At 40.1% G+C, this 25,641-nt stretch overlaps 1 protein-coding gene across 1 annotated transcript in view; it reads left to right on the top strand.

Moving 5' to 3' along the window:
- The window catches only part of NEK11 (NIMA related kinase 11), a 354,200-nt gene that overhangs the window by 130,114 nt on the left and 198,445 nt on the right, over positions 1–25,641 (top strand). Inside the window, exon 9 of the mRNA XM_063452175.1 lies at positions 20,638–20,723. Coding sequence (XP_063308245.1) covers positions 20,638–20,723 — 86 coding nt within the window. The remainder of the gene's footprint in view (positions 1–20,637; positions 20,724–25,641) is intronic.

Raw genomic sequence — 25,641 nt, 5'->3', positions numbered from 1 at the left:
AGGGTTGCTAATTGTTTTATTCCATCTCACCTTAACAGCCTTACTGAAAGAAGGAAACATATTAAAGTGGCACTGTCACCTTCTTACCCCCCCTCCCCTCCCAGTCCCACCCCCTAAAAAATGAGTATTTCATAAAGATAGAATGTTTATCAAATACTCATTTTGACTGAGTTGAAATTTCACAGAAATTCTCAGTCTCGCCTGATCCTCCATAGACCTTAATGCTGTGCTCTAATGCATGTGAGGGAGTTTAGTAGTGACATTGTCTCTGTTCTGAAGCACCAGGCGCTAAAGAGGACCCACTGGCAGAAGATGGCTGTGCCCTTGAGGGACATGGTCAGGTAAATAGAACTGACCTTTACCTGTCCCCCACTCCGGCCACCGGAGCAGCAATGCCACCATGGTTGGGGGGGGAATCAGGGTCTTTACAAATTTGGCTTGTTATGCTTAGGCACATTGTTCTTCTTGATACCCTTGCTTCTGGACTCATGACATCTGGAATTAAGACTTGTTTCGCTGATTGCAACTTGCAAGCTGTATGCTAGCTATTTATGCTAGCTATTTAAATATACACATACATGGCAGTTTATCTTTACTGTTGAATTGTCATTTAAAAGTTTTACACGAGGCACATGGATATAAAACAAACTTAGGCTTTGTTGTTTAATGCATTCTCCTAGCTTTTTGCTCCATCGAGTTTGAGGCTCTGCAAGAAAGTTTGCTTATGTGCTGTGTATGTTGTCTTGGCTTATTTAGCGATTGCTCTAGCAAACAATATAACATTTGTAAACATGAGACTTTCTGAAATTTATCCGCATTGATACAAATCTGATTACATTATGCATATTTGCCTAGCACCAAAAGCTAATTTTGTGTTTTGGATTAATTACAAAAATTAAACAAAAATAACAGTATGTTTGTCCTTCATAATTGCAAAGATGTTGATAACTAATCCTATCATTGTTAAGTATTTCAGAACTGATTTTCTAACAAAATATAAGTTCTTGCTTTGTTTATTTTTCTTATGTTGTTAATTTTTTAGATTATTGGCCTTCAAAGTTAATGCCACTTTTAAACTCTTTTTGACAGTTATTTTTTTTTCTGTCACAGCTTGTATGGTTTGAAACTTTTCTAGCATGCTAATAACACTTAGAATGTCTTGGAATAATATTTGACTAAATTCTTCTTTTTGGAACGGAATGCTGATTTGTTGTGTTATTATCTAGTCTGGACCTCATTGATTCAAAGGCACAGCGCTTTACAATGTCTCATTACTACATTCACTAAGAAAAAAAGATAATAAAGTGCCCAAGCGCTACCAATGAATATGAACACTGGCAATAAGCTTCCAATAAATATGAACACTGGCACTTTAAATAGGTGTCCTCCACTTTAAACCCCCAAAATAAAACAAAACGTTATGCAAAATGGGGTGTCAGGGCAGGATAACATAAGCATGCTGCGTGAGGCCGCGTGAGGCAGGGATGGCGTTCCAGACGGAAAAATGCTGGAAATAGGAAGCTGGACTGCTAATGCTACAGAGTGAAACAGAACTACTGCGGCGGTGAAATGAATACCAAAACAGCAATATGCTTACCTCAAGAGGTCTGAAAGCGGAACTGAAAGTGTAACGGTTAAGAATTTCCGTGGAGTGACTGAGTATAGCGTCTCCTAAACGTTAATCCAATCGCCTTTGCAAGTCCCACAACAGAGTGGTGTGTTGCTGTTTGAGAGTCAAACATATTTTATGATATAAAATCCTTAAGAATAGTTTAAGGATACGTAAAGCAGCATTAAGTAGATAAGCTACATACGTAACATTTAGTATATATAATATAGATATTAGGTATATACTCTCATAATAGTTTATATCCGTTTGAGAGTCAAACATGGGCCTTAATGGCTCTCGCAGAGTAGCTTGGTATAATCTTCTCCACTTTGAGTAATATTCGAATCCATTCATTTTTGCAAGTCCCACGATAATGTGTTGTGTTGTTGTTTGAGAGTTGATCATGGTTGGTCACTGGAAGGCTGAGGAACACATAAAACACATAGAAGCGGCTTAATGCTCATATTGATTTATTTTATTGGATATAGAGGAGAAGCAACACTATACTTTCTGTTGGATTCAAACAAGTCTCAAGTCTTTATGTAAAAAGTATTAATTTCTGCAGGAATATTTTTATATCAAAGGATAATAACTTAATTGTTTTTTTTTTGGTGCAAATCACCTGAAATGGCAGACCAAGCCATGGCAAAAAAAACAATACTTATGCTAAAAAAAGACAAACATAAGAATGATAAGAGATATGGAAGTGCTTGTTGTCAGCAACTGTTCCACTTCTCCCCCCACCCCCCCCCCCCTCACTCCCTTACCCCCCCCCCCCCCCCCCTTTATCCCATATGTACCTAGTTAGGATTGCCTGTAATCGCTGAAAAAACGAGGGTGGGATGGGATAAAGAAAATATTTTAAGTCCAAGCGAGAAAACCATCTAGAGAGAATTACCGTATATACTCGAGTATAAGCCGACCCGAATATAAGCCGAGGCCCCTAATTTTACCCCCAAAAAATGGGAAAACTTATTGACTCGAGTATAAGACTAGGGTGGGAAATGCAGCAGCTACTGGTACATTTCTAAATAAAATTAGATCCTAAAAAAATTATATTAACTGAATATTTATTTACAGTGTGTGTATATAATGAATGCATTGTGTATATGAATGCAGTGTGTATATGAATGCAGTGTGTGTGTATGCAGTGTGATTATATGAGTGCAGTGTGTGTGTATGAGTGCAGTGTGTGTGTATGAGTGCAGTGTGTGTGTATGAGTGCAGTGTGTGTGTATGAGTGCAGTGTGCGTATGAATGCAGTGTGTGTGTATGAGTGCAGTGTGTGTGTGTGAGTGCAGTGTGTGTGTGAGTGCAGTGTGTATGCAGTGTGTGTATAATGAATGCAGTGCAGTGTGTATGTGTGAGTGCAGTGTGTATGAATGCAGTGTGTATGTGCAGTGTGTGTGTGTGAGTGCAGAGCATTGGTGGGGGGTGGGCATTTTATTAATTATTATTTAATTATTATTTTAATATTTTTTTAATGTTTTTTTTTTTAGGTAACTATTTTTTTTATTTTATTATTATTTGTATTATTATTTTTATGTTATTATTTTAATATTTTTTTTCTTATTATTATTTGTTTTATTATTAATATTTTTACTTTTTCGTCCCCCCTCCCTGCTTGTTAGCTGGCCAGGGAGGGGGTCTCTCACTCCCTGGTGGTCCAGTGGATGGGCTGTAGGAGGGGGCTGTCAGGAAGCTGTAACTTACCTTCACAGCAGCTCCTGTCAGCTCCCTTCTCTCTCCTCTGGTGCGTGCAGCTCACAGGTCAGCTCCCTCTGCAACTCTCGCGGCGCGTTGCCACGGTAACCCGTGGCAACGCTCTGACCCCGCAGCTCTCGCGAGAGTTGCAGAGGGAGCTGACCTGGGAGCTGCACGCACCGGAGGAGAGAGAAGGGAGCTGACAGGAGCTGCTGTGAAGGTAAGTTACAGCTTCCTGCCAGCCCCCGGTCCATGTCTGTATTATGGCAATGTAAATTGCCATAATACAGACAACTGACTCGAGTATAAGACGAGTGGGGGTTTTTCAGCACAAAAAATGTGCTGAAAAAGTTGTCTTATACTCGAGTATATACGGTACAAATTCAAAGACATTTTAAATATTCAGCTCTTGTCCAATCAAACAAGCTTCTGCCAGAGACATTTTACACCAGTTTTGATGAAGTTAAGTCAGAAGAACATCAAATACAGATGGGACCTTCCCGACTCAATCCTGATAATGTGGGAGGGCAAAATGCTATCTTTTGAAATGCCTTATTCAGTAGAGGGATGTTTAAAAGAGAAAACAGCCATCTAAGTAAGGCTTTCTATCCTGGGCCAAGTAAATGAATGATTGAATTATATTAGAGGTATGAAGCGGTAAGGACGAGAAAGAAGACATTAAAATTAATTTTTTTATGTTTCTTTTTTTTTTTTTTTTACCTTAAACATAAAATCATTTATGTAGATAAAAATGGGGCAGTTACACAATTTGGATGATGTCAAGTTTTATACAATATATAATACTATGCATGCACAAAGCTAAGGCACATTTAACCAATAGGTAACATTCTTATTTTTCAATCTTTCTTTTATTGGAGCCATTCGAGTAATACAATATACATAAAGAATACAGAACTTATGAGAAAAGTACAAGCTATGAGATTGTCACAGGCATATTGAAAAAAACTCCTAGTTAAGGCATGGTCATATTTTAAAATAATACAAGAGAAAATAAACAAGCTAGAAGTACACGTCTAAAACTAGTTCAGATAGTTAAAAGTAGATGGATGACATGTAGCTAAAATAAAAATATTTTGGAACCATTGGGCCACAAGAAAATGAACAATACAAACAGAACATAAATAATATATAGATGTACAGCCAGGAGTCACTCAATATAATAGGCAGGTCAGTGCAGCTCTGAATTAAAATAAAATAAGTGCAACATAATTAGACAAGCAGTTTTGGCAGGTAACCTAAGAAACTCAGGCGTTCGGACTAATTTATGGCTTTGCCGATCAATAACACTAGTCCATTCAGCCTACTCCCACATCGGGGATGTCTAGAATGTGGAGGATCCAGTGCTATTGATGTACTGGGAAGGATGCGGGGTGTCACTCCTGCCCCAGGCCAGGTCATAGGCCTGCATTTGTGTGCCACAGATTCGGGGGTAATCGTCCAAGTCTATCTTCATTGTGGAGAGGCAAAAGGCCTGGATGGTGTGCCACCAATGGCCGTGGACAATGTAAAATTTTTATTACACATTGCAAGTATCATAGATAAGGACCTGTAGAAATTTATTACAGCACAATTCTTATTGTTAAATTTCAAAATACATCCTTTTAAAAAAATTATTATTTTTTTCCCTTCACAAAACACACAAGTTAAAGTGCACAGTATCGGGTAAAAGTAAAGTAGCCCATCATTTAATTTGATTGATTGAGTTTCGCTGTAGTGAAATCCATAATATTGCAAACTCTAAAAATGTAAGGTTAGGATTAACTATATTTTCTCAAATACAATGGGTTATGCTGATAATATTTGAAATTGAGTGATCTTTGGTGTAATGATGCTACACAGTATTTGTGTACACAGTAAAACTCACAAAAAAGCAATCTAACACTTTAAACTAATGTCTCAATGGGACAAGTTTATTAGATATATGACGATTATATCATCCTGGGGAGAACATTTTTAAACATTTCTCAAAGGTGCATTTAACCTTTTCAAGGATAGATATGTTTTTGGGCGACCTGTCAATAGTCAGTAACACGAAGAAGATTTATATTAAAGACAAAGTGTTGTTCGATCATAATGTGGTTTTCTTAGAACTAAATGAGGAACCAAGATAATATATCTGTAATGATTGATTATTATTTCCAAGACTGTATTTTGGATGTTATCCCACATACTACACCGCACTCAAATCCGTATTAAGAGGTCATCTGATGAAATGAAAACATAACATTAGAAAAGAAAAAGGTACTTCTCTAGCTGACCTTTATATGGTATTTTACAAACCTTCCTCTGATAATAAAACCAATTTTTCACATGAAGGCCAGGTTAAACTAGAGGAAATCTCACAGAAAATTAATCATCTGGAGTAAGAAAAAAAACTATTAAAAAATTTGACTTTCTTAGGATGAAATCCTATCAATATAGAACAATAGAGCAGATAAAATCCTTTCAGGTAAAATTTAAAAATAAAAATAAAAAATAAGAGACCAGATCCTTTGTTTTAAAGTTAAAGATACAATATACATGACGCCAAAGGAAATAGACAATGCTTTTGTTAATTTTTATAAACATTTATATAACTTGCCTCAAGAGGCCTCAAATAAGGAGATTAAACATTATTTAGAAAAAATTAAAAATGAAATGTTATGAACCAATGTTTTACCAATTCTAAGACAAGGAAAACAACCATCAGAACTAGCTAGCTATTGGTATGTTGACATAAAATGATTTTCATTTATCATGGCGGAACGGCTTAAAGTTATTTTACCATCCATAATTCCCCAAGATGAAATTCTGACCGTCTTTAGATGCCAAAAAGACGCGATAGGATCAGATGGGAGCATATCTTGAATATCGGATGCTCTTAAGTCTCTTTGTACTGTCCCCATGATAAGAAGGTTGGGGAGTAATCTATGTTCCAATTGGTTTCAGCTGGAAGATGGTACGAGGCAGGGTTGTCATTTTGTATATTTTATTTATAGAACTACTCGCTATAAATATTAGAAAAAAAAATACTAAAATAAGAGGCTGTTCAATTTCTGATCATGAGTTTAAAATTTGTCTTTATGCGGATTATGTTTTTATTTCTTTATCAGATCCCGTAAACTCTCTACATTCATTAATGAAATACATTGGTCTTTAGTAGTATTTCAAATGATAAATTAAATATGAATTAAATGGTAGCGCAATTTAGTTAATATAAAAAAAAAGCAATAAAATAAAAAAATAAATAAAAAAATAAAGAATGATTTTGGTTTTGATTGTTCCAGGAAAGAATACACTTATATTGGATTAAAATATTATGCTAGCTTTAGTTTACTAATAATCTTAATTTTAATAATGACAGGAGGCAAGTAAGAAGGAGGGTAAGGGGGGGGGGGGGGACTCAAATGAATGAATCTACAGGGCGAAAACAGAAGGAGAGTCAGGGGGGTTCTCAAAGCAAGGAGGGAGCCTAAAGAAAACAGGAGAGACCCTTAGAAAAACCCCAAAGGAGAGTAGGGAGGAACAGATAAAAAGTCAATCAAGAAATAATCAATACAGTATAAAATACATTAAATAAACACATAATGAAAGGGCAGAGATGGAATCAGTACTCTGATCTTTCTTGTTATAGAGCAGAAGAGGAAGTGTTTATGTGTCATGTGCCTCTTATTATCTATGCTTGATTATGAATGGTTACCAGTTTTTTCTATGTATTTCTTTGCTGCTGTGAGCCTTCTTTATCTGTTTTGGATGTTACCTATGAACTTTCCAAATTGCTGGTTAGCCTTAATACAAATGAGTTTCGTGAATTTTGTCCAGAAAGGAGAAATACCCATATTAGTATGAGTAAATTATCCAACAACATTAAGTTGGGGTTGGGGGGGGGAGGATTTCCAATAATCCATCATTACTATCAAGCAAGTGTTTTATACCATATAAACAAGATGCGCAATGAAAATTAAATAAAAAGAAAACTTACAGTTAGTTAAAAATAGATGTTAGATTTTGGAACAAATATTATTGTGGTTCAAGCTCAAAAGAAAATTTAATTTGTTGAACAAAATTCACAAATTTGTGGAAGTAAAAGTTATAGAAAAAAATTTACACAGTCTATCATTAAAAATTTGGAGAAACCTAAGGATTAATTATGTGAAGCAACTTATAGCTTCAGATGTAGTAAAACCTTTTTATGATTTACATTCTTGAAATTTGGAGGAAAAAAAAAAGATCTAAAATTAAAAATCAACATTCATGACTGGAATTCATCTTTCTTTAAATTTAACAAGCATATACATAACATTTCACCAATTGAAACACATTTTAAATGTATAAATAGGTGGTATTATGTTCCAGACAGAATAGCTAAAATATACCCAAGTATGAATCAGATGTGTTGGCGATGTGAGGTAGAAATAGTAAATATGTTAAAATTCTATGGTTTTGGGCTTCTGAATTTCTCAGTCATATTTTTCTAACCACATTAAAATAACTCCAGAGATGGCTCTTTTGAACTTGAACATGTCTTTTCTCATGAAGGAACAAGCATTTTTAATTACACATACTTTTCAGCAGTAAAGATATTAATAGCTAGATGATGGAAACAGAAACACAACTTTGATTAACTGGTTGATTTGACAGCTAAAGATGGAAAGTGTCAGAAAGTTGTTTTCATGAGTATTTGCAAAACACTATATCTACCAAACTTCCCTCAATAAAGCCAATAAGTACTTTAGCTCCCTGAATGACTAGAAACAGCGATTTGATTGACACTGAATCACTGAATCCTGGTCGACCACCTTAAATGTTTGTGTTTACGTGGATTTTCTGTTATTGGCTAGTTTTTTTTTTTGTTTGCTTTTTTTGTCTGTTGCTAAAATGACATGTCTGTATTGTTGTTGCATAATTATTGAAAAAACTTTAACAAAGAGTTATAAAAAAAAAAAAAAAAGAGAGAGCAAGAACAAGGAAAATGTATTGATGAAAAAAAGAGAAAAGAAAAGAATGCTTAGAGCGTCCCTGTAGTGGGACAAGGAACTATCTCTTCTTTAAAGGTTAAAAAGAAATGTAATAATAAAAAAAAAAAATAATAATAATAAAAAAAAGAAAAAGTGTGCTAAATATAATACACTGATCAGGAGGTGGGGGCCCTACTGCCATGCTGATCAATCTCACCTTATGAGAACTTTACGAGAAATAACTGAAAATCTTGCTTTTGGCAGCCTTATGGCTTGCAGTAAGAGAATATATACTTTAGACCAGTGTTCTCCAACCCAGTCCTCATGGACCACCAAGAGGTCAGGTGTTGTCAGTATCTCCATTGGAATAAAACAGGGATATACATAAATCCTGGACTGTTGGTGCTCCATGAGGACTAGGTTGGAGAACACTACTCTAGACTGTAAGTTTGTTTGAGCAGGGTCATTTCCTCATTTCCTTTTTATTGTTAGATTTCCCCCTTCCATAATATTGCAAAGCACTGTGGAATAAGTTTGCACTATATAAATACCATTAATAATAATCATAATATTAGAAGTTACCTGGCAGTTTTAATGGTATCGGATTATGCTTTTCTAAAGGCAGCTCTACGGATGTTTGGGTGATCTTGCGAGAAGTAGACCTGCAGTCTACAAGTGGCCTACTAAAAATGGGTGAAAAAGGAGGCGGACGATTCCTTTATCCATTATCCGCAGCTTGTGTCTACTACCAGTGCCTGAATTTCCACCATTCCCCTCTCCCCAGCCCTCAGTGAGGGTTATCCTGGAAACAATCAGGCTATTGCGACTAGCAACACAGCTTGAAACAAACCAAGAATGCCCTGTCTTAACCAAAATGATGGACGCTGTATTATTACTCAACACCCAGGGCCATCAGGTCTCCTACCCTGGCCAAACTAGACCAGTTGCACAATTATGGGCCAAGCTCAGCCTCCAACTACAGTTCTCCACAAAACTGGTGAGCAGATGCTGCCCTTGTCTCCGAATCTCTTGATGAGTGTCTCTCTTGCTCCCAGGGAGGACCTACCCATGAGAGGGCGCTAACTCGGACCTCCCCACAATCCTGGAGGACCCGCATCCAAGGTCTCTCCTGCAAGTGAATGATGGAGATTTTTCTCAATGATAATTACATTTCAGAAACCAATGGTTAGTGCCTTACCCTATGTATGGAGTTCACAACCTTTTGTCGTGGATAGTACAACCCGCAAATCTCTTTTTTTATTGTCAGGATATTTTCACTGGCAGACAGTTTGTGTTAAGATAGAAATTAAAAATGTATATGTAAGTCACCACTTAGCAGATGTGACTCCATTTTGTAACAAAATGCAAGGACAGACACATTTTTATTTCTCTGTAACTCTATTCATTCAAACTCTGGAATGCGACTAATGTAAACACTGGCCAAGAACTTATGTCTGCAACAAGGGGGTTAGAAAGAGCCCAGCTCAGACAAATATATATATATATATACATATATCCACTGTGACGAAGTCCCCTTCGCCACTTGTGCCTGGAGAGGACTACTGGCTAGCCTCCTGCCTTCCGACTATGGCCCCTGTGCTGATAGCTGTATTTTACCCTGCAGAAAGGTTTATTTGTGTATTTCTGCCGGGGCGTTCAGGACTTTCAGTATGTGAGTAGTGCTACCCCAGATAGCAATGCCATGGTGCCTATTCGTGTAACGAAAGACTATGGAAAAGACTTTGGCTCCATGGCGATTGAACTGTATGTATGTGTTCTGAGCGCAATTCAGTAATAATGTGCGCTCAGATCTAAGCTATCTGGGGATATGTTGCATGTAGATGTTTTATGTAGTAATTGTAACATTGTGTAATTTTATGTCTTTTTGTAACCATGTGGTTAATGGAGTCTTGCCTCTGTCCTGGGAAATAATTTGATTACTTCCCAATTATCTCCAGGATAGAGAGGAGGGATTGTGATGTCACCGTGGGAGTGTTTTGTTTGTATTGTCTGTGATTGGCTAAAATGCAATATGTGTCCCATTGTTTTATCAGGTCCCCTAGGGGAGTGTCCACCTGGTGGACACTTGCATAAATACCGGGCAGGTAGCCCTCAATAAACCAGACCTACTTGCACCTTTCTTGAAGCCTTGGCTCATGCTTGGGGGAAGGGATACCTACACTCTGGGGATTGCTATAATTACTTACTCCCCAGAGTAAGCTCTTGTAATAGCTTGATTTGTTCCTGCTACGCTCTCTGGATTTAGGAGAGGTTCACCCACTGGGAGCTGGATCCTGGTCATGGATCCAGGGTGGGTGAGAGACGGCGAAACCCCAGCACAGCTGCCTCGCTGGAAATGGGGTCCACAGTGCTGATGGTGTCGGTTGGAGTGTTCGGAGTCCTCGGCAAGCGCTAGGAGCATCGATTGGCGGAAGTACTCGGTCGTAGTGCCAGCGGTCCGTCACATCCACATATACAGTTGCAAGAAAAAGTATGTGAACCCTTTGTAATGATATGGATTTCTGCACAAATTGGTCATAAAATGTGATCTGATCATCATCTAAGTCACAACAATAGACAATCACAGTCTGCTTAAACTAATAACACACAAAGAATGAAATGTTGCCATGTTTTTATTGAACACACAATGTAAACATTCACAGTGCAGGTGGAAAAAGTATGTGAACCCCTAGACTAATGACATCTCCAAGAGCTAATTGGAGTGAGATGTCAGCCAACTGGAGTCCAATCAATGAGATAAGATTGGAGGTGTTGGTTACAGCTGCCCTGCCCTATAAAAAACACACACCAGTTATGGGTTTGCTTTTCACAAGAAGCAGTGCTTGATGTTAATGATGCCTCGCACAAAAGAGATCTCAGAAGACCTACGATTAAGAATTGTTGACTTGCATAAAGCTGGAAAGGGTTATAAAAGTATCTCCAAAAGCCTTGCTGTTCATCAGCCCACGGTAAGACAAATTGTCTATAAATGGAGAAAGTTCAGCACTGCTGCTACTCTCCCTAGGAGTGGCCATCCTGTAAAGATAACTGCAAGAGCACAGCGCAGACTGCTCAATGAGGTGAAGAAGAATCCTAGAGTGTCAGCTAAAGACTTACAAAAGTCACAGGCAAATGCTAACATCCGTGTCAGCGAATCTACAATACGTAAAACACTAAACAAGAATGGATTTCATGGGAGGATACCACAGAGGAAGCCACTGCTGTCCAAACAAAACATTGCTGCACGTTTACAGTTTGCACAAGAGCACCTGGATGTTCCACAGCAGTACTGGCAAAATATTCTGTGGACAGATGAAACCAAAGTTGAGTTGTTTGGAAGAAACACACAACACTATGTGTGGCGAAAAAGAGGCACAGCACACCAACATCAAAACCTCATCCCAACTGTGAAGTATGGTGGTGGGGGCATCATGCTTTGGGGCTGCTTTGCTGTGTCAGGGCCTGGACGGATTGCTATCATCGAAGGAAAAATGAATTCCCAAGTTTATCAAGACATTTTGCAGGAGAACTTAAGGCCATCTGTCTACCAGCTGAAGCTCAACAGAAGATGGGTGTTGCAACAGGACAATGACCCAAAGCATATAAATAAATCAACAACAGAATGGCTTAAACAGAAGAAAATACACCTTCTGAAGTGGCCCAGTCAGAGTCCTGACCTCAACCCAATTGAGATGCTGTGGCATGACCTCAAGAAAGCGATTCACACCAGACATCCCAAGAATATTGCTGAACTGAAACAGTTCTGTAAAGAGGAATGGTCAAGAATTACTCCTGACCGTTGTGCACGTCTGATCTGCAACTACAGGAAACGTTTGGTTGAAGTTATTGCTGCCAAAGGAGGTTCAACCAGTTATTAAATCCAAGGGTTCACATACTTTTTCCAACTGCACTGTGAATGTTTACATGGTGTGTTCAATAAAAACATGGCAACATTTCATTCTTTGTGTGTTATTAGTTTACGCAGACTGTGATTGTCTATTGTTGTGACTTAGATGATGATCAGATCACATTTTATGACCAATTTGTGCAGAAATCCGTATCATTCCAAAGGGTTCACATACTTTTTCTTGCAACTGTACTAACTATATTTATGTTTAATCATATATAAATAGTACCTATGTTCATAATATTGAATATTCATGAATACAGTCCCAATGAAGAAATTTAATTATTATTCAACTATTATTAGCTGAATGTGTGTAAAAGACATGTATATATAAATCACATGGTGTCACATTACCAAGCACTACGCATAGTTTGACACAATGAGACAGTGTTACATAGATAATATCAAAGTAATAAATTTTACTTTTTAAATATAATGGAGGCTACAAGGTTCCATTGTATAAGAGAAGGTACAAGAGAGGCCAAATGCATCAAAATCATACTTTATGGCCCAAAAACCAGTCGCTATGTCTGAGAAGACTCTTTGAAGATTGACAGATATGTGACTAATGGACCATAGAAGATGAGACAACTATGACGTCAAATGCATCATGAAATACATTTAACCCCTTATACAAAGTAGTAGTTAGACTTCCTGATGATAATTTCTCGTGGTGTTACAACACCATCTATTGACCAAAGTCTATAGGCAATCAATAGAAGATGATATACCCATCTGGCTCTATTGGTCACTTTAAATGAGTGAGGTAAAGAAAGTTAAGATAAGCCCTTCCTCAATTTAATTTAAATTAATTATTTTTCACTAAAAGCAGAAATATACCTGGATATGGCTGATCGGATTTCTAATTTTTTAAATTTTAAATTAGCTGAGGAAATATAGGGTTCCACATGCCATTCCTGCAGGTGGAATAAATAAACCATATATTTACTGTAATATATTTACTGTACAGTAATTTGTCAAGTATAGCATATCGAGCTATTATCCAGAGATATCAAGAATGATTGACCTATCTGAATTTAGGGGTAGTTAATTTTTAATCAAAAAAGTTTATCATCTGCAATGTAAAAAAATGTTTTGCCTTATCCTTTCAGTTACTAGATGGAAGGAATATTTTAACTGATATTGGTGTGAGAAATATTGTAATTGTTAATTGCAATATTAAAGGTGGTTTATCCTGTGAGAATTGTAGCCAGCAGTGAGTGAGTTAACTGATTCAAACCGACAGCAAACGTTTTATGGCTGTAAACTGTGCTGTTGTGTGATGCCGAGAAGTTCCGTGTTAAGGAAGTCTAACTAAATTCAAAGCTAAAGTTTTCTGTAGTAAATCTTGTTGAAAATTGCATCTATGTGAATATAACTGTTGCTATTGAGCTATCTGTAAATGTGTCATAACTGTTGCCATATTGTATACTGATGTTATACCTAAATATTCACTGATGATTCTTACTAATTATTATTATTAATATTAATTATTTTTTACAATAAATTATATTTTTATAATTAGTGATTAATGTGTGAAATACAAATTCTCTAAGAAAACATGCTCCAAGGTCTATATGAGTTAAAATAGAGGGTAACTCTTTATTTTAAATCAATCAAGGGGAACAGTGCCAATATATCAATTTTGATATAATAAAAATTATTAAATACATTTCTGATAATTTTTATAAAATATTATTTTCAATATTTATCACCCCATAAATATCCCCACAATCTGGACTCCCGTTTGTATATGAGCCTATGACCACTTAGAACCATTCATGTAATAGAGAGCTATGTACAGGATCCCTAAAAAATAGCATAGAGGTGCCCGCTTTGTCAGGGTACCTGAAGTCTCTACCTCCGAGAGAGGTAGAGACTTAGACGTTCATCCGTCCGGACGCCATGTTTCCTCTGTTCCTCGCGGTCGACCCGGTCACACAAACGCCGGCCGCGAGGGAATCTCTTCCTTTTGTAGCATGGTGCCCGGAGGCCGACGTCATCACGCCAATCCGGAACGACCTGTCACTCAGTCCGAGACAGACTAATCAGGTTTCGTCGGAGGCGTGTCTATCCTCTCTAGCCAGGGTATTTAAACATACTTCGCCCTGTTGCTCATTGCCCTGTCGTGGTTCTAGCCTGTCTAGTCACACAGTGCTCTGGTGTTTCTCAGTTATCCTTTTGGTTTCGACCCGGCTTGTTTCCTTACTCTGTTTACCTCCGTTATCCTTGACCCGGCTTGTTCCTCGCTTACCTGTCTTCTCGTTCCCTCGACCTCGGCTTGTCTCTGACCATTCTCTATACTCTCTGTACGTTAGCCCGGCCATTCTAAGGACCGGTATACGTACCCTGTACCTGTTTGTACTTTGCGTGTTGGATCCCTGTCCCGATCCTGACATTACGACAGGGCCAATGGATCCTGCAGGTACAAACAGTCAGGTTGGTTCCTCTGATTCCAGGTTTGACGCCATGGAACACAGAATGGACCAAATGGCCTTAGCACTACAGGCATTGTTGTCTCGTGCTAATAATCCTCCAGAGGAGACGCGTCCTACTCCTATTTCCTCTGTAGGTTCAGGCCTAGAGGTAGCTACTGTAGGTGCCTCTTCCCGTGTTACTCCACCTGTACGTTATGGTGGGTCACCTGAGAAGTGTCGTGGTTTTTTAAACCAGATCAGCATTCACTTTGAATTGCAACCTCGCTCCTATCCTACCGATAGGGCAAAGGTTGGGTTTATTATCACCTTACTCATTGAGAAAGCTCTGAGATGGGCTAACCCATTATGGGAGAACGATAACCCGTTGGTATACAATTATACTGCCTTTGTAGCTGCTTTTAGAAGAACTTTTGACCCCCCTGGTAGAAAGGTCAATGCAGCCAGATTACTGTTGCGCCTGAGACAGGAGAACCGAACATTAGTGGATTATGCACTAGAGTTCAGGTCTCTGGCGTCAGAAGTTAAGTGGAATGAACAGGCTTATATGGATGTATTCTTGAACGGGTTATCAGATGTTATCCTTGACGAAATTGCTACTAGGGAGCTACCAGAGAATTTAGAGGACTTAATTTCGTTCATTTCTCGTATTGATGAACGTATAAGAGAAAGACAGAACACTCGAGAGAGGAACCTAAGACCTGCCTTTAAATTAGCACCCGCATTTCTAAGTCCTGAGTCCAATACCTCACTGATTCCTGAACCTATGCAGATAGGCAATACTCATCTCTCAGAAGAGGAGAGACTGTACAGGAGAAGGGAGGGATTGTGTATGTATTGTGGAGTCAGAGGTCATTTACGCCTGAATTGTCCTGTTCGCTCGGGAAACGCCCGCACCTAAGTTTCTCTAGAGGACAGGCCTTGGGTGTTTCTATTTTGTCCTCTACGCATAATTACAAAAATCACAGGCTTTTACTACCAGTTTCTTTAACATGGAAGAAGGAAGTACTTAAGACCGTGGCATTGATAGATTCCGGCGCTGCTGAGAATTTTATCGATCAAGCCTTTGCCACTAAGCACACTATTCCTTCCCAGTTAAGAGAGACCCCCTTGGCCGTTGAGGCCATTGATGGTAGACCACTACTCGAGCCTGTTATTACTCGTGAGACTATATCCATGAGCCTGTCTGTTGGTATCTTACACGAGGAGAGTATATCTCTTATGCTTATTTCGTCCCCTTCCGTTCCCATAGTCCTGGGGTATCCATGGTTAAAGAGACATAACCCTACTATCGATTGGGAGTTAGGGGAGATACTCTCGTGGGGTCAGGGTTGTCAGGAGAGGTGTTTACAGAAGGTATCCCCTTTGCCTGTAATTTACACACCTGACACTACTACCCAGCCTAAAGAGAGACAGATACCTCCTTTGTACATGGACTTAAAGGCAGTATTCGATAAAAAGAACGCTGATACTCTACCTCCACACAGGTCCTTTGATTGTAAAATTAACCTATTACCTGGTACCATGCCTCCTAGGGGCAATGTATACCCTCTATCCACTAAAGAGAATGCTGTTTTAGAGGAGTATATTCAGGAGAATTTAGACAAGGGATTTATCAGGAGATCCTCATCTCCTGCCGGGGCTGGGTTCTTTTTTGTTAAGAAGAAGGATGGGTCACTCAGACCTTGTATCGATTATCGAGGGTTGAATAAAATAACCATCAGGAATGCCTATCCTATCCCCTTGATTACAGAACTCTTTGATCGGTTAAAGGGCTCTAAGATTTTCACCAAGTTGGACCTCAGAGGGGCGTACAACTTGGTGAGAATTCAGCAAGGCCATGAGTGGAAGACAGCGTTTAATACCCGCTATGGTCATTATGAGTATACGGTCATGCCTTTTGGTCTCTGTAACGCACCTGCAGTTTTCCAAGATTTGATTAACGAAGTTCTTAGGGAATTTCAACATGATTGTGTTATTGTCTACCTGGATGACATACTCATACACTCTAAAGAGATTGAGACCCACCATCGACAAGTCAGACAGGTATTACACAAACTTTTACAACATGGTTTGTACTGTAAACTTGAGAAATGCAGTTTTGACCAGACCCAGATAGACTTTCTTGGATACGTGATTTCTGGGGAGGGCTTTAAGATGGATCCTGACAAACTCCAGTCTATTTTAGATTGGCCATTGCCTCAGGGACTCAAAGCTATTCAGAGATTTATTGGCTTCTCTAATTATTATAGACGCTTCATTAAGGGCTACTCGTCTATTATTGCGCCCATCACCAATATGACCAAACAAGGGGCGGATACTAAGACATGGTCTACTGATGCTCTAGCTGCTTTCAAGAGTCTCAAAGAACTTTTTGCTTCTGCTCCAATACTAGTCCATCCGGATACGACCTTACCGTTCCTGCTCGAGGTCGATGCCTCTGAGACAGGAGTTGGGGCGGTTCTGTCACAAAGATTGGGGGTAGATAAACCATTGCACCCATGTGGTTTTTTTTCTAGGAAACTTTCGGGCCCTGAGAGCAGATATGACATCGGCGACAGAGAACTCTTAGCAGTCATTAAAGCCTTAAAGGAATGGAGACATTTATTAGAGGGAACCTTACACCCTATTACTATCCTGACGGACCACAAGAACTTGTCCTACATTGGGGAGGCTAAGCGCCTGTCCTCTAGGCAGGCTCGTTGGTCCTTATTCCTGACTCACTTCAACTATGTGCTGACTTATAGACCTGGTTCAAAAAATTCTAAAGCCGATGCCTTATCTCGCCAGTATGAACCTTCTACTGTACCTGAGCCGGTTCTTTCCTCTATAGTTCCGAAATGCAATATTGTTGCTAATACGAATCTCAGGATTCATTCTCCGTTACTGGCCGAGATCGTTAAGCTACAACATTTAGCACCTAGACAGACTCCTGTGGGTCGACATTTCGTTCCTCCTGCTCTTCAACTGGAACTGTTGCAGTGTTTCCATAACAGCAAGATGGCGGGACATCCTGGTATTCGCAAGACTTTTGCGTTGATCTCTAAGGATTTCTGGTGGCCTGCTTTACGTAGGGATACTAAAGATTTCATCGCTGCATGTGAGGTTTGTACTAAGACCAAACAACCTCATACGCTTCCTTGTGGATTCCTGCACCCCTTAGAAGTTCCAGAGAAGCCGTGGTCCTGCTTGGCCATGGACTTTATTGTCGATCTACCTATCTCTAAAAAACAGACTGTTATCCTCACCGTGGTTGACAGATTCACTAAGATGGCACACTTCATTCCTCTGCCTAAACTTCCATCTTCTCCCGAATTGGCCGAGATATTCGCTAGGGAGATTTTTCGCCTACATGGGATACCCTCTCAAATTGTGTCTGACAGAGGTTCCCAATTTATTTCCCGTTTTTGGAGGTCCTTCTGTTCGCAACTTGGTATCAAATTGAACTTTTCTTCTGCCTATCACCCTCAGTCTAATGGAGCTGCTGAACGTACCAACCAGAAAATTGAACAATATTTGCGATGTTTTGTTTCCGAACACCAGGATGATTGGGTCGGTTTGATTCCTTGGGCAGAGTTTGCGCACAACAATCTCGTTTGCGATTCTACTCATTCAAGCCCCTTCTTCATGAATTATGGCTTTCACCCGTCTATTCTTCCTTCGGCTTCTCCTTCCCAGGGGGTGCCGTCGGTTGATGTTCATGTTGCTAATTTGAGGAAGTTGTGGGATCAAACTCGGCAAATCCTTACGCACAATTCTATGCTGGTTAAGAAACATGCTGATAAACGTAGAAGGGCGGCTCCGCTCTTTGTTCCGGGTGATAGGGTATGGTTGAGCACGAGGAACATCCGTTTAAAGGTGCCCTCCATGAAGTTCGCTCCCCGTTATATTGGACCTTACAGGGTGTTGTCTCGTATCAATCCAGTTGCGTATCGTCTAGCTCTTCCTGATACCTTACGCATCCCTAACTCGTTTCATGTGTCGTTGCTGAAACCTCTTATTTGTAACAGGTTCTCCTCCACAACAGCCCCTCCTTGTCCTGTTCAGGTGGAGGGTCAGGAGGAGTATGAGGTTAACTCTATTATTGATTCTCGTATCTCCCGGGGGAAAGTACAATATCTGGTCGATTGGAAGGGATACGGTCCTGAGGAGAGGAGTTGGGTACCTCAGGAGGATGTTCATGCTCCTCGTCTCCGCAGGGCGTATCACTCTCGCTTTCCATCTCGTCCCGGTTCTTTCCGCCCGGTGGGCGTATCTGAGGGGGGGGGTACTGTCAGGGTACCTGAAGTCTCTACCTCCGAGAGAGGTAGAGACTTAGACGTTCATCCGTCCGGACGCCATGTTTCCTCTGTTCCTCGCGGTCGACCCGGTCACACAAACGCCGGCCGCGAGGGAATCTCTTCCTTTTGTAGCATGGTGCCCGGAGGCCGACGTCATCACGCCAATCCGGAACGACCTGTCACTCAGTCCGAGACAGACTAATCAGGTTTCGTCGGAGGCGTGTCTATCCTCTCTAGCCAGGGTATTTAAACATACTTCGCCCTGTTGCTCATTGCCCTGTCGTGGTTCTAGCCTGTCTAGTCACACAGTGCTCTGGTGTTTCTCAGTTATCCTTTTGGTTTCGACCCGGCTTGTTTCCTTACTCTGTTTACCTCCGTTATCCTTGACCCGGCTTGTTCCTCGCTTACCTGTCTTCTCGTTCCCTCGACCTCGGCTTGTCTCTGACCATTCTCTATACTCTCTGTACGTTAGCCCGGCCATTCTAAGGACCGGTATACGTACCCTGTACCTGTTTGTACTTTGCGTGTTGGATCCCTGTCCCGATCCTGACACGCTTATAGGAACAGCAACAGGAATTCAGACACCAGTAGCTCAGGTACATTATTTATTAAAAAAAACATAAAATCATAAACTATGGGGCTATAAAATCAAAAGCCAAGCTTGTTATAGGTGAAGCAGATGCACATGTGAAAACAAGCTCACCACTGGCCAACCCCAATAATGGAACAAGAATGGCAAGTGTCGACCGATGGTCTTCTTCAGGTGTCCATACAATGAAACTAAGTCCCCCAATCTCCTTAAATAACACGTTTCTCACCGCTGGGTTGCCCCAACAAGAAAGGCTGCACATACAGGGACTAACATCTTAGTATAAAACCTCCGGCAGTATTAATAGCAGCGTCATCAGAACTAGCGTTCCAGGCTGGCTAATGTCAAAATTGTGCAACATTCGATGCACAGAATGTTAGTCTTTGGCTGAGAATGGTCAGCTGACACTCTCACCCAATGAATGTCAACGGCCACAACTTCTGCAACTATGCAAAAGTCAGAGACATGGTGAAAAAAAGCTGTTTGTCCTATTACCAGGGAACTAGGCCAGGGTACTCCAGGCATCATAACCACTACAGTGAGTTGTACTGGGTATGATGCTTGTAGTAACCTTTTAAAATGCTCAATTAATAATTATGATGAGTACATAGCTGATGATTTTCAATTAATAATTATGATGAGTCCATAGCTGATGATTTTCACATATATAAATGTTCAAGCTAAAATATGCAGGTGCTACTATGTTTTGGAAGTTTATTTCTTTTTGGATACACTTTCATTCAAAGAAAGTCTCTAAATAAAACAGAAAAATAAAATAAATTAAACCAAATTAATCAATACAGAGAACATATATATTGAATTTGCCTCATTGGCTTGACCACACAATCCCTTTATCTCATTCAGGACCAACTGCATGTCAATATTGTAATGATGACAAAAAGTTTGACTGACCCCCTGCCACTGAGGGTATTATGGTTTTAAGGACAACATTTGGCACTCCAGATGTTTTGGACTACATCTCCCATAATGCTGGCAATGCATCAAGGGAGATGTAGTCCAAAATCCGGAGTGACGAAAATTGCTTACTTCTGTTTTAATGCATGGTAAAGTATCCAGAAACTATAGACTGCAGAATAAATGTGTTAAATACTTCTTAAAAAAGATTGCAGTAATATTGTTGTGGTTTGTTTTTAGCACGTTAAGTGGAAGCTTTATGGCGTTTCACAGAATGACAAGACGTTAATCTGCCAGAGAGATGCTGACCAAATAAGGAAAGCAGTGTAAGTAAACAACTTAGAATTCCTGCTATTACTAATTAGTATTTAAGCCTTTAAGTGATGCGCTTTATGAATACGTAAAGCTGAAATAAAGTAATTGTCAACCGGAGCCATGTAGTTAGCAGCATGATTGGTTACTGCGGAGTAAATGGTGCTCGAACAAATCAACTGATAGGTAAACAATGTTTTGGAAAGATAAAGATCAGCATTATCTGTGAAGGCTGCACTATGCTACACAATCTTTACAATGCAATAGATAAATAGAGTTGAGAATTCTGATTTCTTGCATATATTTAATTGCAATGTGTGTGGGGAGCCAGTGGTGGAACTAATTGTTTGTGGTGGGACATGTTCATATTGCTAGTTTCTATTTGCTATCAATTCATCAGAGAACATTGATTTTTTTTCCTCTGTATTTTAAACAAGTAGCCAGATCAGGTAGTTAGCGAGATGGAATTGACGGAATTGACACAACAAAACAGAGACACAGGTCATACACTGCCCTTGTAATGAGTTCTTTAAATTACAGTTCTGTAATTAAAGAATGTTTCCGGAGGAACAAAGCATAAGGGAAGTGATGCTGAATAGGTTTTTAAATTAATTCCGTAAGCCCTCATTTCACCATCTTTACTTATTTAGTATCATGATGATATCCTGGCTGGGACCACCATTCTGTGATATGAGATAAAAGAGCACATAGAACATCCTTTACAAAACTAGTACCAGGAAGTGTGGGCTAGTAAACTGAGCAGGTTATTCTAAAAGAATGTGTGCCAGTGCGGACATATTGGTTGCCATTAATCACTTATTCATACACTAAGTTGACACTGCCTTTCTTAAAGAGTCAGGATCCTTTAAGAAGTTATTTTGATAATCGTGTTAGCGCTATGGAGGAGAAGCCCACAATCGAAAATGGGCACTCCGCAAATGCTCTTATGGAGCATTGGAGCCATTGGAGCAACTAAATGACCTCCATTTGTCTAAATATACATAGGGATTAAGGAGAAAGCGCAAGTAACATTTTCTTTTCAATGCTCTTATGAAGAAAAATTATTTATAACCACTTATTGCGATAAAATATCTGTTAGTTATGAATAAACCTTACTAATATTGATAGTAGATATTGGTAATATATAATAAATCTTCTAAGAATAAATGTATACAAATGTCCCAGAGTCTTTTGGTATTGGAGGGATTCATTCCTGCCACACAGGTAGAATCCACTGGCTCAGAATACAGTGATTACAGCAGCAGGATGGTACCTTAAAAGGATACAAAGAAAATCCTCATAGTGTAACATAGTGTTTTATTACCAACATTAAAAAAAACCCTCTCCCCCAAAAAGAACCCTTACATAGACAAATGGTGGTACTTGTTTCCAAGATACCACAGACAAGCGTGGATTTAAACGAGTGTGTTTGATGTTACCGTCCGTCCTGCTGGTTTACTTGGTCAAACTGCAGTCTCTCTGCCGTGTTGTTCACTACTATTCCTGGAGAGACGCCAAGTATCAGGGACGGTACCCACGATCACTCCGTATTCACCCTTCAAAAGCCGTTAGCACTTCAACGCCTTTAAGAAGTAAACAAGTATGGTTGGTTTTGCTTTTCAAATCAGTGCAATCCTATTAGATAGGGGACTTTTATGCGATATTTAGAGATAATCAATTTGATTTCCTACTTAGTGATTTTATTAAATACTACCATTTCTCTGCTGAGGGAGAAAGCATGAAATAAATCTCTCTGGTTCCTCACACCTCATCAACAAGGTGGGCTACAGGGGCTCTGTAACAAACTTCAGGCGTCACACTTTAGTTTAGCATTCTACATCCACAACTGTTGGATACAATGTATGCAGTATATGGTGGGTTCTAAATGCCAATGGGGATTCATTGTTTTGAAAATATAGAGGTAGTAGAAGAGTAACAATCCAAGTGTAGCGGTACTTACCTTATCTGGGGGCCGGACGCGGTCCTCTCTTCAAGCCGCGCGCGGTCCTGCGGCTCGTCCGACTGTTCTGACAGGAAGGCGGGCAGTGACCGCGAGAAGCGGTCACGTGTCCCGCCTGCAGCTAAGAGCGCGCCGCGAATCTCGGGCGCGCTCTTAAAGAGACAGTGGGAGCCTAAATTGCAAAAAGGCTCCCATTGGCTCCTGTCATGCCAATCACCCCATACACTTACCTGTTGGGGGAGTGGAAGTGACAGGAGCCAATCACATTAGTTTGAAGGCTACTTATACTTACCCTTTTCCCTTAGTTCCTTGCCCTATCGTGGTTTCTGCTACAGTTCCCTTTAGTGCTTGTTGTGTTCAGTTGTGTTTCTCCGTATTTGACCTTGGCTTTGTATTCTGACTTCGTTTTCGCTTTATCCTATTCTGTACTGTTTGCCGGCTTGCTGATTCCTGTGTACCAGTCCCCGGCTAGTTTTCGTTTACGCTGTCTCTTTGTGCCCTTGACCTCGGATCGTTCCTGACTCTGTCTTATCCTATTACGTCGAGTCCGGCCACTCTAAGGTCCGGTAGACGTATCTCTCCTCTGTACTGTCATCTGTTAGGGCTGGATCCTGCGTGTAGGGGTATATACTCGTTACATTACGATAGGGCCATGGACCCCGCAGATTTAGCTCAACAGATGGCGACCCATGAGGCTAGATTTGTAGAGCAGGATCACCGTATGGATCAAATAGCTCAGGCTCTCCAGACGCTCTTAGCTAGAACCATTCCAGCAACCGCACCTAACCCTCCTGCACCCCTGCTTCCTGAAGTATCAACTATGCCTAACGCTACAGCACATTTAACGCCTCCTCCTAGGTATGGAGGGGATTCTAAGACATGCAGAGGGTTCATTAACCAAATAGAGTTTCATTTTGAAATGTATCCACGTTCATTTCCCACAGAGAGGTCTAAAGTTGGGTTCTTTATGCACCAACTTACCGACAAAGCACTTGAATGGGCAAACCCTATTTGGGAGGCTAATGGACCTATGGTGCATAACTTTCACAGTTTCCTAACAGCTTTTCGCAGAACTTTTGATACTATGAAAAGGTCTAAGAATGCCGCTAGAGCATTAATGAGGGTTAAACAGGGTTCTAGGTCTGTGGCTGATTACGCTATACAGTTTCGTACCCTTGCCTCACAGGTCGATTGGACCAATAATGGGTTAACTACGGCCTTCATGGAAGGTTTATCAGACTCTATATTGGATGAGGTAGCAGCTAAGGAGCTTCCTATTGCCTTAGAGGACCTTATTGACTACCTCATCGATATAGATAATAGGATTCGTGACAGGCTCTATACTAAGAACAGGAATAGACGTTTTGTTACACCTATTCAACCCAGTGTTAAAGTACCTGAAGAGGAACCTATGCAATTAGGGGTTGCCAAACTCTCAGATACTGAGAAATTACATAGGAGAAGGGAGGGACTCTGCCTATATTGTGGTAAGAGAGACCATATGGTAAAGGAGTGTCCTCTGCTCCCGGAAAACTCTCGCACCTAAGACCTTATAGGGGACTGGCCTTGGGTGTGATTTCTAAGTCTCCTACTTTGCCTCCTAACCGACTGCTTCTCCCTGTTTCTTTACATATGGGAGAGAGTTGTATAGTTGAAAACATAGACGCCCTGGTTGATTCTGGGGCAGCCGAGAACTTTATAGACTCTGGTTTTGTAAAGAGAAACAATATTCCCATCAGAGAGAAGGAGATACCCTTGGCCGTTGAGGCCATAGATGGTAGACCATTGATATCTCCTGTTGTTACTCACGAGACTTCACCGCTACACATGTACACAGGGGTTCTACACTATGAAACCATTCGGTTCCAGGTCATCACCTCTCCCTCTTCACAGTTGGTGTTAGGGTATCCATGGTTACGTGCCCACAATCCCATTTTTGACTGGGAGACAGGGCAGATAAAATCATGGAGTGAAGCCTGCCATGAGTCATGTACTATTGAAGTCACGCCTGTGAATTCTATTAACGTTCCTACTGTTCCTCCTTTATCTACGACTATACCCTCTCAGTATTTAACTTTAAAGACTGTCTTTGATAAAAGAGAGGCTGACAAATTACCGCCTCACAGACCCTACGATTGTGCTATTGATTTGTTGCCTGGTACTATACCTCCTAAGGGCAGGGTGTACCCCCTATCGGTTCAAGAAAACCGTGTCATGGAGGAGTACATTAAAGAGTCATTAGACAAGGGATTTATTAGAAGATCCTCTTCTCCGGCTGGAGCGGGGTTCTTCTTTGTATCAAAGAAAGAAGGTGATTTAAGACCTTGCATTGATTATAGAGGTCTTAACAAGATCACCATCAAAAATGCTTACCCTATACCTCTAATAACAGAATTGTTTGACAGGCTCAAACATGCTACGGTATTCACCAAATTAGATCTTAGAGGAGCATACAATTTGATACGTATTAAAAAGGACCACGAATGGAAGACAGCCTTTAACACTCGGTCAGGTCATTATGAGTATACCGTCATGCCATTTGGGCTTTGCAATGCCCCAGCAGTGTTCCAAGAATTTATTAATGATGTCTTAAGGGATTTTATTCACTCATTTGTTATTGTGTACTTGGATGACATTTTAATATATTCTACAGACATTCACGCTCATCACAGACATGTTACAACAGTTCTGAAGACCCTTCTTGCTAATGGTCTTTATTGCAAATTAGAAAAATGTCTATTCGACCAGTCCGAGGTCCAGTTTTTAGGGTATTTGATTTCCGCCGAGGGTTTTCGGATGGATCCCCAGAAGCTCGCTGCAGTCATAGAATGGCCTCTGCCGCAAGGTCTGAAAGCCATCCAGCGTTTTCTGGGGTTCTCTAATTATTATAGACGTTTTATCAAAGGTTTTTCGTCTATAGTAGTGCCTATAACTCGTATGACTAAAAAGGATGGCAATACACGTGTCTGGTC

This window comes from Pelobates fuscus, chromosome 4, assembly GCF_036172605.1.
Source record: "Pelobates fuscus isolate aPelFus1 chromosome 4, aPelFus1.pri, whole genome shotgun sequence".
NCBI lineage: Eukaryota > Metazoa > Chordata > Amphibia > Anura > Pelobatidae > Pelobates > Pelobates fuscus.
Note: the sequence above shows the minus strand (reverse complement) of the source record. Positions and strands in the feature narration are given on the sequence as shown.